Source organism: Lampetra fluviatilis, chromosome 70, assembly GCF_964198595.1.
Source record: "Lampetra fluviatilis chromosome 70, kcLamFluv1.1, whole genome shotgun sequence".
Classification (NCBI taxonomy): domain Eukaryota; kingdom Metazoa; phylum Chordata; class Hyperoartia; order Petromyzontiformes; family Petromyzontidae; genus Lampetra; species Lampetra fluviatilis.
The window spans coordinates 3,685,598-3,704,522 of NC_136344.1; the positions used below are offsets into that span (position 1 = coordinate 3,685,598).

General features: G+C 55.9%; 1 protein-coding gene across 1 annotated transcript in view; it reads right to left on the reverse strand.

The window, feature by feature from the left end:
• Positions 1–572: 572 nt before the first annotated feature.
• LOC144952848 (solute carrier family 22 member 17-like) overlaps positions 573–18,925 on the reverse strand; it is a 33,064-nt gene continuing 14,711 nt past the window's right edge. Inside the window, exons 4-6 of the mRNA XM_078883318.1 lie at positions 18,294–18,568; positions 16,146–16,257; positions 573–1,284 (exon numbers count right to left, since the gene is read on the reverse strand). Of these exons, the coding sequence (XP_078739444.1) occupies positions 573–1,284; positions 16,146–16,257; positions 18,294–18,568 (1,099 nt within the window). The remainder of the gene's footprint in view (positions 1,285–16,145; positions 16,258–18,293; positions 18,569–18,925) is intronic.

Below are 18,925 nucleotides of genomic sequence, written 5' to 3' on the forward strand. Positions count from 1 at the left end.
GCCGTTACCGTGCCAGCTCGGCATTGAATGTGGCAGTGGGAAACAACAAAGTTTTGTGGTGGTGCCGTTCACGCCCCCCCCCCCCAATCCCTTCCCACAATGCACCGGGGTGGATTGCAGCCCCCCTCCCAATCCCTTCCCACAATGCACCGGGGTGGATTGCAGCCCCCCCCCCTCACTCAGCAAAGCAACTGGGGGTCCTGGGGAAAACCGGGACAGGTGGCAACGCCGTGGGGGAGAGAGAGAGAGAGAGAGATGGGGGGTGGGGGGGTGGATGTATGGGTGTGTGTGTGTGTGGGAGTGTGGGTGTGTGTGTGTGGGTGTGTGTGTCTGTGTGTAAGTGTGTATGTATGTGTGTGTATGTATGTGTGTGTATGTGTGTGTATGTATGTGTGTGTGTATATGTGTGTATGTGTGTATGTATGTGTGTGTATGTGTGTATGTATATGTGTGTATGTGTGTGTATGTATGTGTGTATATGTGTGTGTGTGTATGTATGTGTGTATGTATATGTGTATATGTATGTATGTCTGTGCGAGCGCAAGCCGCGAGTTCCGTGGCAAGCGCCGTCTTCACGCCTCCGAGCTCTGCGCCCTCCCCCTGCCCCCCTCCTCCCCCCCCTCATCTCCCCGCCCCTCCGACTCCCCACGGCGCCGCCCGCCAGCACCACCGCCGGTGATCCCGGCGCCGTGGCTCCGACCGGGCGGCGCCACGGCCATCGACGCCGGCGGTGGCGGCGGCGGCAGCAGCAGCACCGGCGTCGCCGCCACGGGCTCCGGCAGCGTCGTCCCCACCGCCTCCACCACGTGGCCCTCCAGCGCCAGCCGACGATCTCCGCCCCGCATCTCCGCCGGACCGGCGCCGTCTTCAGCGCCGTCGCCGTCGTCATCGCCAACGTCGCCGTCGTCGTCGGCGCCGTCGTCGTCATCCGCCGGGAGGAACGCGAAGCCACCGCCACCGCCGGCGCCCGACAGCAGCGGCACGTCCCCACGGCGCCGCCTGCCGCCGCCGCCGCCGGCTTCGCCGCGATCGTCGCCGGCGAAGGTGAAGCTGGTGGCGGTGAAGAGCGGCGGGCGTCGGTAGCGGTCGCCCTGGCGCAGGTCGTCGGGCAGCCGCTTGCGCTTGCTCTCGGGCAGCAGCATGAGCGCGAGCAGGGCGAGCACGGCCAGCGAGGCGAGCACCACGTGGAACAGGAAGGAGCCGCGGTTGTCGTGCAGGTCCATGATGGGCACCATGAGGCGGCCCAGGGCGCCGCTGCACAGCACCAGGCCGAGGCCCGAGGCGCTAGCGGGGAGGGGAGGGGGGGGAGGGTGATGACCGGTGGAGATCGTCCGGTGCAGAGAGATTAGTGGAGATATCTTTTGGGGGTCCGGGGAGATCCGCGCAGATGTGTGTGTGTGCGCGTGTGTGGATACGAGTGTGTGTGGGAGTGTGTGTGTGTGTGTGAGTGAGTGTGTGTATGTGTGAGAGTGTGTATGTGAGAGTAAGTGTGTGTATGTGTGTGCGAGTGAGTGTGTGTGTGTATGTGAGAGTGTGTGTGTATGTGGGAGTGTGTGTATGTGGGAGTGTGTGTATGTGGGAGTGTGTGTATGTGTATGTGGGAGTGTGTGTATGTGGGAGTGTGTGTATGTGTATGTGAGAGTGAGTGTGTGTGTATGTAAGAGTGAGTGAGTGTGGGAGTGTGTGTGTGTGTATGTGAGAGTGAGTGTGTGTGTGTGTGTGAGAGTGAGTGAGTGTGTGTATGTGAGAGTGAGTGAGTGTATGTGGGAATAAGTGTGTGTATGTGAGAGTAAGTGTGTGTATGTGGGAGTGTGTGTATGTGAGAGTGAGTGTGTGTATGTGAGAGTGAGTGTGTGTGTGTGGGAGTGTGTGTGAGATTGAGTGAGTGTGTGTGAGAGTGAGTGTGTGTGTGTATGTGAGAGTGAGTGTGTGTGTGTGGGAGTGAGTGTGTGTGAGATTGAGTGAGTGTGTGTGAGAGTGAGTGTGTGTATGTGAGAGTGAGTGTGTGTATATGGGAGTGTGTGTATGTGTATGTGGGAGTGTGTGTATGTGAGAGTGAGTGTGTGTGAGAGTGAGTGAGTGTATGTGAGAGTGAGTGTATGTGGGAGTGAGTGTGTGTATGTGGGAGTGTGTGTGTGTGACAGTGTGTGTATGTGAGAGTGTGTGTATGTGAGAGTGTGTGTATGTGAGAGTGAGTGTGTGTATGTGAGAGTGAGTGTGTGTGTGTATGTGAGAGTGAGTGTGTGTATATGGGCGTGTGTGTATGTGTATGTGGGAGTGTGTGTATGTGAGAGTGAGTGTGTGTATGTGAGAGTGAGTGTGTGTGAGAGTGAGTGAGTGTATGTGAGAGTGAGTGTATGTGGGAGTGAGTGTGTGTATGTGGGAGTGTGTGTATGTGAGAGTGTGTGTATGTGACAGTGTGTGTGTGTGACAGTGTGTGTATGTGAGAGTGTGTGTATGTGGGAGTGTGTGTATGTGAGAGTGTGTGTATGTGACAGTGTGTGTGTGTGACAGTGTGTGTATGTGAGAGTGTGTGTATGTGAGAGTGTGTGTATGTGGGAGTGAGTGTGTGTATGTGAGAGTGAGTGTGTGTATATGGGAGTGTGTGTATGTGTATGTGGGAGTGTGTGTATGTGAGAGAGAGTGTGTGTATGTGAGAGTGAGTGAGTGTGTGTATGTGAGAGTGAGAGTGTGTATGTGAGAGTGAGTGAGTGTGTATGTGAGAGTGTGTGTATGTGAGAGTGAGTGTGTGTATGTGAGAGTGTGTGTATGTGAGAGTGTGTGTATGTGGGAGTGAGTGTGTGTATGTGAGAGTGAGTGTGTGTGTGTATGTGGGAGTGAGTGTGTGTATGTGAGAGTGAGAGAGTGTATGTGAGAGTGAGTGTGTGTATGTGAGAGTGAGTGTGTGTATGTGAGAGTGAGTGTGTGTATGTGGGAGTGAGTGTGTGTATGTGAGAGTGAGTGTGTGTATGTGGGAGTGAGTGTGTGTATGTGAGAGTGAGTGTGTGTATGTGAGAGTGAGAGAGTGTATGTGAGAGTGAGTGTGTGTATGTGAGAGTGAGTGTGTGTATGTGAGAGTGAGTAAGTGTGTGTATGTGAGAGTGAGTGAGTGTATGTGAGAGTGAGTGTGTGTATGTGAGAGTGAGTAAGTGTGTGTATGTGAGAGTGAGTGAGTGTATGTGAGAGTGAGTGAGTGTGTGTATGTGAGAGTGAGTGTGTGTATGTGAGAGTGAGTGTGTGTATGTGAGAGTGAGAGAGTGTATGTGAGAGTGAGTAAGTGTGTGTGTATGTGGGAGTGAGTGTGTGTATGTGAGAGTGAGTGTGTGTATGTGAGAGTGAGTGAGTGTGTGTATGTGGGAGTGAGTGTGTGTATGTGAGAGTGAGTGAGTGTATGTGAGAGTGAGTGTGTGTATGTGAGAGTGAGTGAGTGTGTGTATGTGAGAGTGAGTGTGTGTATGTGAGAGTGAGTGTGTATGTGAGAGTGAGTGTGTGTATGTGAGAGTGAGTGTGTATGTGAGAGTGAGTGTGTGTATGTGAAAGTGTGTGTGTATGTGAGAGTGAGTGTGTGTATGTGAGAGTGAGTGTGTGTATGTGAGAGTGAGTGTGTGTATGTGAGAGTGAGTGTGTATGTGAGAGTGAGTGTGTGTATGTGAAAGTGTGTGTGTATGTGAGAGTGAGTGTGTGTATGTGAGAGTGAGTGTGTGTATGTGAGAGTGAGTGTGTGTATGTGAGAGTGAGTGTGTATGTGAGAGTGAGTGTGTGTATGTGAAAGTGAGTGTGTATGTGAGAGTGAGTGTGTGTATGTGAAAGTGTGTGTGTATGTGAGAGTGAGTGTGTGTATGTGAGAGTGAGTGTGTGTATGTGAGAGTGAGTGTGTGTATGTGAGAGTGAGTGTGTATGTGAGAGTGAGTGTGTGTATGTGAAAGTGTGTGTGTATGTGAGAGTGAGTGTGTGTATGTGAGAGTGAGTGTGTGTATGTGAGAGTGAGTGTGTGTATGTGAGAGTGAGTGTGTATGTGAGAGTGAGTGTGTGTATGTGAAAGTGAGTGTGTATGTGAGAGTGAGTGTGTGTATGTGAAAGTGTGTGTGTATGTGAGAGTGAGTGTGTGTATGTGAGAGTGAGTGTGTGTATGTGAGAGTGAGTGTGTGTATGTGAGAGTGAGTGTGTGTATGTGAGAGTGAGTGTGTGTATGTGAGAGTGAGTGTGTGTATGTGAAAGTGAGTGTGTGTATGTGAGAGTGAGTGTGTGTATGTGAGAGTGAGTGTGTGTGAGAGTGAGTGTGTGTGTGTATGTGAGAGTGAGTGTGTGTATGTGAGAGTGAGTGTGTGTATGTGGGAGTGAGTGTGTGTATGTGAGAGTGAGTGTGTGTATGTGAGAGTGAGTGTGTGTATGTGAGAGTGAGTGTGTGTATGTGAGAGTGAGTGTGTGTATGTGAGAGTGAGTGTGTGTATGTGAGAGTGAGTGTGTGTATGTGAGAGTGAGTGTGTGTATGTGAGAGTGAGTGAGTGTATGTGAGAGTGAGTGAGTGTGTGTATGTGAAAGTGAGTGTGTATGTGAGAGTGAGTGAGTGTGTGTATGTGAGAGTGAGTGTGTGTGTGTATGTGGGAGTGAGTGTGTGTATGTGAGAGTGAGAGAGTGTATGTGAGAGTGAGTGTGTGTATGTGAGAGTGAGTGTGTGTATGTGAGAGTGAGTGTGTGTATGTGGGAGTGAGTGTGTGTATGTGAGAGTGAGTGTGTGTATGTGGGAGTGAGTGTGTGTATGTGAGAGTGAGTGTGTGTATGTGAGAGTGAGAGAGTGTATGTGAGAGTGAGTGTGTGTATGTGAGAGTGAGTGTGTGTATGTGAGAGTGAGTAAGTGTGTGTATGTGAGAGTGAGTGAGTGTATGTGAGAGTGAGTGTGTGTATGTGAGAGTGAGTAAGTGTGTGTATGTGAGAGTGAGTGAGTGTATGTGAGAGTGAGTGAGTGTGTGTATGTGAGAGTGAGTGTGTGTATGTGAGAGTGAGTGTGTGTATGTGAGAGTGAGAGAGTGTATGTGAGAGTGAGTAAGTGTGTGTGTATGTGGGAGTGAGTGTGTGTATGTGAGAGTGAGTGTGTGTATGTGAGAGTGAGTGAGTGTGTGTATGTGGGAGTGAGTGTGTGTATGTGAGAGTGAGTGAGTGTATGTGAGAGTGAGTGTGTGTATGTGAGAGTGAGTGAGTGTGTGTATGTGAGAGTGAGTGTGTGTATGTGAGAGTGAGTGTGTATGTGAGAGTGAGTGTGTGTATGTGAGAGTGAGTGTGTATGTGAGAGTGAGTGTGTGTATGTGAAAGTGTGTGTGTATGTGAGAGTGAGTGTGTGTATGTGAGAGTGAGTGTGTGTATGTGAGAGTGAGTGTGTGTATGTGAGAGTGAGTGTGTATGTGAGAGTGAGTGTGTGTATGTGAAAGTGTGTGTGTATGTGAGAGTGAGTGTGTGTATGTGAGAGTGAGTGTGTGTATGTGAGAGTGAGTGTGTGTATGTGAGAGTGAGTGTGTATGTGAGAGTGAGTGTGTGTATGTGAAAGTGAGTGTGTATGTGAGAGTGAGTGTGTGTATGTGAAAGTGTGTGTGTATGTGAGAGTGAGTGTGTGTATGTGAGAGTGAGTGTGTGTATGTGAGAGTGAGTGTGTGTATGTGAGAGTGAGTGTGTATGTGAGAGTGAGTGTGTGTATGTGAAAGTGTGTGTGTATGTGAGAGTGAGTGTGTGTATGTGAGAGTGAGTGTGTGTATGTGAGAGTGAGTGTGTGTATGTGAGAGTGAGTGTGTATGTGAGAGTGAGTGTGTGTATGTGAAAGTGAGTGTGTATGTGAGAGTGAGTGTGTGTATGTGAAAGTGTGTGTGTATGTGAGAGTGAGTGTGTGTATGTGAGAGTGAGTGTGTGTATGTGAGAGTGAGTGTGTGTATGTGAGAGTGAGTGTGTGTATGTGAGAGTGAGTGTGTGTATGTGAGAGTGAGTGTGTGTATGTGAAAGTGAGTGTGTGTATGTGAGAGTGAGTGTGTGTATGTGAGAGTGAGTGTGTGTGAGAGTGAGTGTGTGTGTGTATGTGAGAGTGAGTGTGTGTATGTGAGAGTGAGTGTGTGTATGTGGGAGTGAGTGTGTGTATGTGAGAGTGAGTGTGTGTATGTGAGAGTGAGTGTGTGTATGTGAGAGTGAGTGTGTGTATGTGAGAGTGAGTGTGTGTATGTGAGAGTGAGTGTGTGTATGTGAGAGTGAGTGTGTGTATGTGAGAGTGAGTGTGTGTATGTGAGAGTGAGTGAGTGTATGTGAGAGTGAGTGAGTGTGTGTATGTGAAAGTGAGTGTGTATGTGAGAGTGAGTGAGTGTGTGTATGTGAAAGTGAGTGTGTATGTGTAGGGGTGTTAGAGAGAGAGCCCGTTATGCATGGCAGCCTATGGTAAACAAACACAGTAGGCGGGGCTACATGTGTGCACGAGCAGGTGCCCTCTGCGACGTCCGCGCCAGACACCCTGGGGGGTCGATTCGGTCATTATGATCCCCCGGGGCCCCACCCCTCAGGGAGGGGTTGGGTATAAAAGGGGAATGTATCGAGGGGCTCGGGAGTGTTGTGTTAGCTAAGAAGAGGAGACGGAAGACGTCCTAGATAGAGCCCTGGTCTCCCCCTGGCACGCCGTCCTTATCAGGACCGCGCAGGCTCGAGCCAGTGGCGTGGTACCAGAGCCAGAGCCAGTGCTGGTCTGGACTCTGGGTACCGGGCCCGACTGACCAGTGTCGGGCCAAGATAGCCTCCCCTAGCCCATTAGAGGAGGACTCAGAGGCAGGCTAGGGTTAGCCTAGAGGTGTGTCCTCAGATAGACGGGTGAGGGGGCCGATACCCCCTCAGTGTGTATGTCACAACGTGTGGTGTTAAATAAACAAGTGTGCCTCCAACTCCGGTGTGAACGAGTCATAAGCGTTACTACATCTGGCGTCAGAAGTGAAACAAAGTACGAACATGGATACACGCCGGACGACTCGAGTCGGGGTACCAGAGGCAGAAGACACCACTGCAGTCGGAGGGCCCGAGACGGCTGAAGATGCCATCGACCAGCCGGGGCTGGGCGCATCCACGCCACAGCAGCTGGAGGAAGGGGAGCCGTCGATGGAGGGGCTGAGGGAGGCGCACGCGAAGCTGACCGAGCTGCTGTACGCCGCAGCCGCCATGCTCGACACCATCACGCAGCTGGGGGCTGCGGGACCGCCACGGGGCAACGGCAGCCGACGATCACAGCGCCTTCCCGCCATTTCCACGGAGCAACATTTTGAAACTCCCGCCATCGCCGCAGCTGCTGCTGAGGGCGTGGCCGCTCTAAGCATCGCGTCCAACGGCGGGAGTACAGTACCTGCCGCGTCACCACCAACGGGCGGAACGTCACCACGGGTGCGACCGGCGATGCCATCGCTGGTTCGTGCCGACGCTGACTTGAGTGAGGCGGACGAGGGAGTGCGTTCTTCCTCTGCAGCCGCTGCCTTACATCAGCGGCTACCTCCACTCAAGGAATTTGTGGGCGAGGATGGCGACTGGGGCGGCTTCCAGCGGCGCTTCCTCGCTCACCAGGAGATGGCACAGTGGACAGACGCCGAGGCTCTCCGCGCGCTGCCAGCACTTCTCGACAGCGACGCCCTCGCCACTCTAACATCGGCTTCGAAGGAGAGGCGCTCCACGCTGCGGAAGGCGATGCAGGTGCTGTCGGCGGTATATGGTCCACCATCGGACTGTCGCCAACTCTTTTACGATCGCCAGCGAGGGACGAAGGAGTCGCCCCTGGCGTACCGCACAAGCCTCCTGGCACTGGCGAAGGAGGCCTTTCCACGAATGGATGACGAGGGTGTCGACGCCATGGTGACAGAGAAGATACTTTTGCTGGCGGACGACTTAGACATCGTCATTGTCGCACAGGACGATGCAGAGATGTGCTCCCTCCAAGCGGCCCGTCTTCTCCACGCAAACCTGTCCTCTCAACGACGGAAGGCCAGCAAGGCGGCGAGCGGGCGTGCCGTCGCTGCAGCCACCCTCCCGGCGGAAGAGGTTTGCGCCATCGACCATCAACGGCAGCATGGAGCGGGAGTACGGGAGGACCGGGCCGGTTCAAGCCGTCTACAACATCCATCGTCGTCACCAGCGCTTCCACGCTGTTACAACTGCGGCATCCGGGGCCACGTCGCCTCGGGGTGCCGCTCTCCTGGGCAGCGCAGGACGACACCTCAACGGGACGCTGGCCCTCGTCACAAGCTCCACCATCATAATCCGGCGAGTCGCGGCACCCCTCATGCTTGGCCCACGCACACGCCCGTCACACACTCAAACACCGCAGCGAAGGGGGGGCCAATATCGCGTACCATGGCACCAACACGCACCGCTCTGGGTACTCAGATTGAACCCAGCCAGTGGTCCGTGTTGGCCCATCGGGTTGTAGCCGCGTCGTCAGGGTCGTCGGCCGTTGTGGGCCACATCGATGGGGTCGAGGTGCGCATCCTGGTCGATACAGGAGCATCGGCGACCATTATTTCGGAGTTGATTTATAACATTCTCCCTGCCCAAAGCCGTCCTTTGATGCCTGTTAACGTGCCATTCTTTGCTGCTAACGGGGGTTCACTTGGCATCATCGGACAAATTCGTGCCCAAATTTGTGTCGGGGATATTAAATTGTCTGGGCCGATTTTTGTTTCCTCCTCGCTGGCGGTTCCGTGCCTGCTGGGGACGGACTTCCTGGCCAAAATGCCGATTAGGATATTAATCGACCAGGGATGCATTGAGCTCCCATCGGGCCGACGCATGGCGTTTCTGCCATCCCCCGCTACGAGCCGGACGGCGTTCGCGACGGTGCCGGCGTTCGTAGATAGAACGGTGCGCGTTCCTCCGGGGGCGCAAATGTTGATTCCCTTGAAACTTCGGCGGCCCTTCGCTAAGGGCATTGGGGCTCAAGGGGTTCTGTTGGGACCGTCTAGGGCCGGGGTCAGTGGACCTGATTTACTCCCGGCCCAGACCATAGTGAGAGGGGAAGGAGAACCCTTCATCGCGGTCCTCAATGTGGGCTCGCAGACGGTGGTGGTCCCACAGGGGACCGTGCTTGCTCACGCAACGCCGGTGCCCTGTGAGGAACCCGTCGCGAGTCATGTCGGCGCTGTCCCTGCACCGCGACCACATTCGGACAGCGATGAAGGGTGGCTCGAGGCGCTTTGTGCGGGATCGACGGACCTGTCAAATTTAGAGCGTCAACGTCTTAAGACACTACTAAGGGAATTTTCCGACGTTTTCAGTCGGGATAAATACGATTTGGGCTGCACTAATCTGCTGCGTCACCATATTGATACGGGTGACAGCGCGCCAATACGCCAGAATCCTTTTCGGTTGAGTCCCGCCGAAAAGGACCATGTCAAATCGGCTGTTGATGACATGCTAGCCGCCGACATCATTTCTCCCTCCAACAGCCCTTGGGGAGCGCCGATCGTCCTGGTTAAGAAGCAGGACGGTTCGTTGCGGTTTTGCGTTGACTTTCGGCGCCTTAACAAAATTACGGTTGCCGACGCATACCCGCTCCCACGGATGGACGAATCGCTTGACGCTTTGGCGGGAGCGCGATTCTTCTCCACATTGGACTTACTTTCGGGATTCTGGCAGCTTCCTCTGGACGATGATTCAAAGCCTAAAACTGCTTTCCGTACTCCGCACGGCCTGTTTCAATTCAACCGGTTGCCGATGGGCTTACACTCAGCGCCGGCAACTTTCCAGCGGTTGATGGAATTGGTTTTGGCTGGATTGCAATGGGAGTCGTGCCTGATTTATTTGGATGACGTTATTGTCTTTGGCAAAACTTTTGATGAACATCTCCAGAGGTTGCGGGCGGTTTTCCTAAAGATGCGGGCTGCTAATTTGAAATTTAAGCCCCAAAAATGCCATTTGTTACGCGAGTCAGTGCGTTATTTGGGGCACATCGTGGGACGCTCAGGTATTTCTACCGATCCCGCCAAAACGCAGTGTGTAAGCTCCTGGCCGACTCCCACCTCAGTGGGAGAGGTTAGGAGTTTTATTGGGTTTGCGTCGTATTATAGACGCTTCGTCGCTAATTTTGCGACTATAGCAAAACCCCTACACGCTTTAACATCAAAAGGGGTTCGGTTCTGCTGGGGTCAGGAGGAGGAAGCTGCTTTTTGCTCCCTTCGGGACGCTTTGGTAAACGCTCCTCCCCTGATTTACCCTGATTTTTCAAAACCATTCTTGCTCGACACCGATGCGAGCAACACGGGTATTGGGGGCGTGCTCTCCCAGGTGGTTGACGGCGTGGAACGTGTGGTTGCGTACGGCAGTCGGGTGTTGTCTCCAGCGGAGCAACGATATTGTGTCACCCGTAGGGAACTGTTGGCAATTGTCCATTTCATCCAACAGTATCGCCCATATCTGTACGGTCGGCATTTCACCGTCCGCACAGATCATGCGGCACTGCAGTACGCCCTGAGGGTTCAACAGCCATCGGGACAATTGTCCCGATGGTTGGAGGTCCTCCAGGATTACGATTTCCAAACCACATACCGTAAGGGCGTTCGCCACACCAACGCGGACGCTCTGTCGCGCTTGCCAACCACCTCCGAGTGTGCATGCCTCCTGGGGTCTGGACGTTGCAGACCTCCAGGGGACACATCGGTTCCTGTCTTGGCGGCCGCCAACGACGACGATACAGTAGTTACTAATTCGATCGAACAACAGGGCAAAGATTCCCTGTTGGGGTTGCCCGTCATTGACTGGGGGCGCCTCCAGATGGAGGATGTGTCCCTCCTCGGGTGGCGACGTCGCGTTGGCGGTGCGGCGGGGGGAAAAAGAGGTGGTTCCGACGCATGGGAAATGTGCCAAGGCCTGCTGATGCATTGGGACGGGAAGTCGCGTCGACATCGGCTGGTGGTCCCTACTGGGTTGCGGGGCAGGGTGGTATGGGCCGCTCATGAGCGCCTCCTACACCTGGGGACCCAAAAGACTCTCGCCTTGCTGCAACTTGATTTTTATTGGCCTGGCATGACGAGGGATGTTGGGGATTTGTTGGGATCATGTCCTCGATGTGCACAACGCAAACCGCCGGCACGGGAGTCTAACCCGCCCTTGCAATCGATCAAAGTGTCCAGGATAAACGAGCTGGTCGCTCTGGACATTTTGGGACCATTCCCCGCCACCCCCAGGGGGAATAGATATTTGTTGACTGGTGTCGAGTATTTTACACGCTGGCCTATGGCCTGGCCTCTGGCCAACCAGTCGGCAGCAGCCATCGTGGAGACCTTTGTTCAGGGTTATGTCCTGGACAAAGGTGCTCCGGAGAGGCTGCTGACCGACCAGGGCAGAAATTTTTCCGGTAAACTACTCAGACAAGTCTGTGATCTCCTGGGCACAAAGAAAATTCGGACCTCCCCATATCACCCACAAACTGACGGGATGGTCGAACGGTTGCATCGCACCATCACGTCCATGTTATCACAACAAGTTTCGGACTCGCAAACGGATTGGGACCTACAAATTCAGGGGGTCTTGGCGGCGTACCGGATGGCACCCCATGCAGCTACGGGGTTTTCTCCCTTTTACCTCATGTACGGCCGAGAACCAGACCCGCCTGTTCGTGCCCAGTTGCAGATCCCCGTGCCGCAGGGAAAAACTAATCTGGCTGACCACGTTAAATTTAATCTGGACAAATTGACCGAGGCACGGGATGCTGCAATGCAAAACTCTGACCTCCGTCAGAAGGCGAATGAGCGCCTCAGATTGAGTCGAGCGCACATGCTGCAGTGGAAGCCGGGGGACAAGGCATGGCTGCACTGCCCCCAGGTGCCACTGGCAACCTCCTCTAAACTGGTGCGGCCGTGGCGGGGCCCTGTGGAAGTGGTGGAGGTGTTACGACCGCAGTGCGTGCGCATCAAGTGGGGGAAGCGGCGATGGTTCGTGCACCCCTCTAGGTTAAAACCCTTCTCTGCGGTACACAATCACACTTCACACGCGCGTGGCCAAGCATGTGGGGGGTCGGCCGACTCGCTGGGTCCGTCTCCGTCGCTCTCACCTAATGCCTTGCCGGCTGTGCCACCTTCAGGTGCATCAGGAGTGACGGGCTCACGCCCAATCACCCCTCCTGCGGATACCGAGGGTCACGCGGAGTCGGATGAATGCTCACCCCAAGACGGACAATTGCCACCTGATGGTCCGCCACACGCGGTTACCCCGTGTGAGGGGCCCGCTGCAAGGACGCGCGCTAAAATGCGCAAACTGTTGTGAGGCCGGAAAATGTGTACATAGCTGTTGTGTTCATTGGATGTTGTGTGGGTGGTGTGTTCCCCACTCCTCGGATGTACATATGTTGGCTTCACCGTGTGTTGTGTGTGCGTGGTGGGTTCCTTGCTGATTGTATATAGGCTGTTTTTTTTACGGAATTCGTATTTATTCGGGGGGGGTGCGACGGGTTGTTTTCTCATCTTGCTGTTGCGTTCTTGTTCTGGTTCCTGTTATTGTTCAAAAATAGTGAGGCACACGCGCGGTCAGGGGGTGAAGGCACCTTTATTGTCAAATTTTTGTATGTTGGCAGCCGGGACGGCTGCATGCTATGCGGGGGGGAGTGATGTAGGGGTGTTAGAGAGAGAGCCCGTTATGCATGGCAGCCTATGGTAAACAAACACAGTAGGCGGGGCTACATGTGTGCACGAGCAGGTGCCCTCTGCGACGTCCGCGCCAGACACCCTGGGGGGTCGATTCGGTCATTATGATCCCCCGGGGCCCCACCCCTCAGGGAGGGGTTGGGTATAAAAGGGGAATGTATCGAGGGGCTCGGGAGTGTTGTGTTAGCTAAGAAGAGGAGACGGAAGACGTCCTAGATAGAGCCCTGGTCTCCCCCTGGCACGCCGTCCTTATCAGGACCGCGCAGGCTCGAGCCAGTGGCGTGGTACCAGAGCCAGAGCCAGTGCTGGTCTGGACTCTGGGTACCGGGCCCGACTGACCAGTGTCGGGCCAAGATAGCCTCCCCTAGCCCATTAGAGGAGGACTCAGAGGCAGGCTAGGGTTAGCCTAGAGGTGTGTCCTCAGATAGACGGGTGAGGGGGCCGATACCCCCTCAGTGTGTATGTCACAACGTGTGGTGTTAAATAAACAAGTGTGCCTCCAACTCCGGTGTGAACGAGTCATAAGCGTTACTACATATGTGAAAGTGAGTGTGTATGTGAGAGTGAGTAAGTGTGTATGTGAAAGTGAGTGTGTATGTGAGAGTGAGTGTGTATGTATGTGCCTTCATAAGTGCACGCTAACAGCACTTGCCCCTACATTCTGTTAAGGCTATACGGGGGATCTTTGTCTTTGTACGTGAGAGTGCGAGAGTGTATGTGAGAGTGAGTGTGTGTATGTGAGAGTGAGTGTGTGTATGTGAAAGTGTGTGTATGTGAGAGGGAGTGTGTGTATGTGAGAGTGAGTGTGTGTACGTGAGAGTGAGTGTGTGTACATGAGAGTGCGTGAGTGAATGTGAGAGTGTGGGTTGGTGCCGGACGGCAACTCTGTGGTGGGCAGTGCCGTGGGGGGAGGGCCAATTTAGATTGGCTATTCCCCTCATGGCATTTGTAGCCACCAAAGTTGCCAAATGGGGGCTCTGGACGGGTGCGAGAGGCTGGTAACCCTCCACCGTCAAATACATTGCCACTGTACTACGAAGAAAATTTAAAACGAAACTTGTGCCCTGGGGGACAGGCGTCTATGACTTCTCCTGGCCAAACTCCATTTGGCGGAGCCAGGAGACTGAATCCTTGCCCTCGGGGTTCCTCCAGAAGTAGCAAGAAGCGACTGCGGGTGGCCACATGGAATGTTCGAACGCTCACTGCGGAGGAGAGGCTGCCACTCCTCTGTCGGGAGCTGGACCGGTACCGCCTGGATCTCTGTGGTATTCAGGAGGTCCAGTGGACCGATTCTGGCTCCTGCTACCATGAGGAGTGGACAGTCCTCTACTCAGAGACTGCCAAACAACAGGGAGTGGCTCCTCTTCTGAACAAAAGAATAAAGGAGGTGTGGGAGGGAGAGTGGAGGTGAGGTGTGGGAAGCTGTAAGCCCCAGGCTACTTTGGGCTCACCTTCCGATCAACCAGAGGCGAGGAGTGGTGGTCGTGGTAACTTATGTCCCCACCGAAGATGACCATCAGTGGAGGGATGCAAGCAAGGCCGATAAGTCAGATGCCTTCTATGACCTCCTGTCACAGGTGCTAGCTAAAGTAACCCCCTGTTGGGTGACTTTAATGCCCAAGTTGGTCATGATGCTGACACCTGGTCTGGAGTGATTGGAAGGCATGGGCCAGATCAGCTCAATAACAACGGTAGGAGGCTGCTAGATTTTTGTGCAGCCCATGGGCTTGTAATTACCAACACGCTGTTCCGGCATCAGCGCATCCACACAACATCATGGATGCATGCCGGGTCCAAGCAAGAACATCTGCTGGACTACATAGTGACGGACCAGCAGATGCGGGTCTATGTCCTTGACACCAGGACCTACCGTGGAGCTGATCTGCCCACTGACCATCGACTTGACATCTGTAAGATGCGCCTGCCATTCTTCTACTCCGGTGGTGGGTGTACACCCAGGACCCCATTCAAACCCAATGTGGCCTGGTCTCGGCTAGCTGATGAAAGTTGCATGCGAGAATTTGTCGAGGGGAAATGGGAAAGGTTTCGGACTGCAGCTCATGCAGTCCAGACCTCCCCAGAGACCCTGGCTGACAGAGGACGTGTTCCAGCTGACTGAGAAAAAGCAACAGGCCCACTCTCATCGTCTTCAGCATCCCACATCAGAGATTGAAGAGGCTTGCGGCAGCCTTCGCTCGGAGGTTCGGAGAGCCGTGAGGCGCTGCAAGGATGGGTGGTGGTCGCGGGTTGCTGAGGAGATAGAGTCTGCCTCAATGGCCCGCAATTACAAATCTGTCTTTAATTCCATCAAAAAAGTAAATTGTAGTGCCACACCTATCACCATCATTCGGGGAAAGAATGCTGATCCAATCTCCGACTCCCAGGAACAGGTTTGCCAGATTTGCTGAGCATTTCCGTGAGGTCTTGGGGGAGGGGAAATCCCTCAGCCTGGAACACATCATGGGGCAAAGTGGGGATGACCCTGCTGAGGCTGCGGTGCCTTAAATATTGGAAGAAGTCGTCACCCGCTGTCAGTGGCTGGCTGAGGTGCCATCTGTTGAGGCATTGGGCAGAGATGATCTCCCAAGCGAAATGCACGGACTGCCCTACATGACATCATAACAACAGTCTGGACCACTGGACGAGTTCCCCAGGATTGGAAGGATGCCCTGGTGGTCCCCCTCTTTAAGAAGGGGGACCGCACAGACTGTAACAGCTACAGGGGCATCTCACGCCTCAGTGTGCCGGGAAAGGTCCTGGCAAGGATTATTCAACATCGCCTTGCCAGGTACGCTCAGAAGAGGCTTGCGGAGCCCCAATGCGGTTTCAGGAACGGGCGGTCCTGCACACATGCCATGTATTCTGTCTGTCTGCTACAGCAGAGGTGTAGGGAGTTCCAACAAGACCTACATCTCTGCTTGATTGACCTGGTCAAGGCCTATGATACCATCAGTAGGACTGGGCTCTGAGTGGTTCTTCATACTTTCGAAGTCCCTGACCCTCTGCTCACAATCTTTAAGGGCCTCCATGATGGTGAGCGGACACCGGTAAAACTACGTGGCCGGGAGTTGGAGCCATTCCCTGTTCACCTTGGGGTGCGACAGGGATGTCCTCTGGCTCCCACATTATTTCACATCTATTTTGACCACGTAGTTTGTGAAGCCTTTGATGGCTTTACCAGAGGAATTTCCATCTGGTACAGATACAATTGGAGGCCAATCGATGCCCGGGTGCGGTCAAGGGTTGGCTCCCTATTGCTCAACCACGTTATGTGTGCCGATGATCTGGTAATTGCGGCTCACTCAGAGGAGGAGTTGAAGGCGCTGCTGCTGAACCTAAAGCATGCCGCTAAGAAGTGGGGTCTTACCATGAGTGATAGTGAGTGATAGTGATAGTGAGTGATAGTGATAGTGAGTGATGGTGAGTGACAGTGATAGTGATAGTGAGTGATAGTGATAGTGAGTGATAGTGAGCGACAGTGATTGACGGTGAGTGTAGCGCGAGTACCGGATGACGGTGGGGATGATCTCGGCCGCGAAGAGGACGCTGAGGATGGCGATGGCGCTGGATGAGAAGAGGCCCAGCACAGAGAACACCGCCACCACGGCCACGGGCAGGTCTGGGGGCGCGGGGACGGGGAGACACACGGGGAGAGACACGGGGAGAGACACGGGGAGAGACACGGGGAGAGACACGGGGAGAGACACGGGGAGAGACACGGGGAGAGACACGGGGAGAGACACGGGGAGAGACACGGGGAGAGACACGGGGAGAGACACGGGGAGAGACACGGGGAGAGACACGGGGAGAGACACGGGGAGAGACACGGGGAGAGACACGGGGAGAGACACGGGGAGAGACACGGGGACACACGGGGAGAGACACGGGGAGAGACACGGGGAGAGACACGGGGAGAGACACGGGGAGAGACACGGGGAGAGACACGGGGAGAGACACGGGGAGAGACACGGGGAGAGACACGGGAGAGACACGGGGAGAGACACGGGAGAGACACGGGGAGAGGGGGACACGGGGAGAGGGGGACACGGGGAGAGACACGGGGAGAGACACGGGAGAGACACGGGGAGAGACACGGGGAGAGACACGGGGAGAGACACGGGGAGAGGGGGACACGGGGAGAGACACGGGGAGAGACACGGGGAGAGACACGGGGAGAGACACGGGGAGAGGGGGACACGGGGAGAAGGGGACACGGGGAGAGACACGGGGAGAGACACGGGGAGAGGGCGACACGGGGAGAGACACGGGGAGAGACACGGGGAGAGACACGGGGAGAGACACGGGGAGAGGGGGACACGGGGAGAGACACGGGGAGAGACACGGGGAGAGGAGGACACGGGGAGAGACACGGGGAGAGACACGGGGAGAGACACGGGGAGAGACACGGGGAGAGGGGGACACGGGGAGAGGGGGACACGGGGAGAGACACGGGGAGAGGGGGACACGGGGAGAGGGGGACACGGGGAGAGGGGGACACGGGGAGAGACACGGGGAGAGACACGGGAGAGACACGGGGAGAGACACGGGGAGAGACACGGGGAGAGACACGGGGAGAGGGGGACACGGGGAGAGACACGGGGAGAGACACGGGGAGAGGAGGACACGGGGAGAGACACGGGGAGAGACACGGGGAGAGACACGGGGAGAGACACGGGGAGAGACACGGGGACACACGGGGAGAGGCACGGGGAGAGACACGGGGAGAGACACGGGGAGAGACACGGGGAGAGGGGGACACGGGGAGAGACACGGGGAGAGACACGGGGAGAGACACGGGGAGAGACACGGGGAGAGACACGGGGAGAGACACGGGGAGAGACACGGGGAGAGACACGGGGAAAGACACGGGGAGAGGGGGACACGGGGAGAGACACGGGGAGAGACACGGGGAGAGACACGGGGAAAGACACGGGGAGAGGGGGACACGGGGAGAGACACGGGGAGAGACACGGGGAGAGACACGGGGAGAGACACGGGGAGAGACACGGGGAGAGGGGGACACGGGGAGAGACACGGGGAGAGACACGGGGAGAGACACGGGGAGAGACACGGGGAGAGACACGGGGAGAGGGGGACACGGGGAGAGACACGGGGAGAGACACGGGGAGAGGGGGACACGGGGAGAGACACGGGGAGAGACACGGGGAGAGGGGGACACGGGGAGAGACACGGGGAGAGACACGGGGAGAGACACGGGGAGAGACACGGGGAGAGACACGGGGAGAGGGGGACACGGGGAGAGACACGGGGAGAGACACGGGGACACACGGGGAACACATCGCCAGGGCACGCGGCAAGGTACGTGTCACCGTGTGGTGTCTACCCACATCTACCAAGGTGTCCCAGCGTATGTCACGATGTGCAGCCCAGGTGTCTACCCACGTATCTCCCCATACATCTCCCCATGTGTCTCCTCGTGTATCTCCCCACGTGTCCCCGTGTCTCCCCACATCTCCCAAGGTCCCAACGCATCTCCCCAACGACCCCTCCCCCCCACACCACCCCCCCCACCACCCCCCCCACCCCCCCCCCCCACACCCCCCCCCCCTTCCCCCCCTCCCCCCCACACCGCCCCCCCACCACCCCCCCACCCCCCCCCCCCACACCCCCCCCCACACCCCCCCCCCCCCTCACACTGCGCGAGCGCCAGCTGCAGCAGGGAAACTCCTCCGGTGGTGACGGCTGCGAGCAGCAGCGTGGCCCTGCGGCCCAGGGGCCCGCCGGCGGCGGCCCACACGGCCAGGCAGGCCGCGGCGCGGGCCCCCGTCCCCGTGAAGTACGCCGCCGATGACGTCGCCGATGACGTCGCCGCCGCGGTCGCCGCGGTGACCGCCGTCGTCACGGCGATGGCGGCGATGGCCGCCCGCAGGTTGCGCTCGAAGCAGTGGTGGATGGCGTTGCCGATGAAGCTGCGCGCGGCGGGGGAGACGGGGAGCGTCGTCATCGTCGTCGTCGTCATCGTCGTCACCATCGTCATCGTCACCACTGTCATCATCGTAACCATCACCATCATCACCACCGTCACCACCGTCACCACCGTCACCATCGTCACCATCATCACCATCGTCACCACCGTCACCGTCGTCACCGTCACCATCATCACCGTCACCGTCGTCACCATCATTGTCACCATCACCATCGTCACCACCGTCACCGCCGTCACCACCGTCACCATCATCACCATCATCACCATCGTCACCATCGTCACCATCGTCACCGTCACCATCGTCACCATCGTCACCATCGTCACCATCGTCACCGTCACC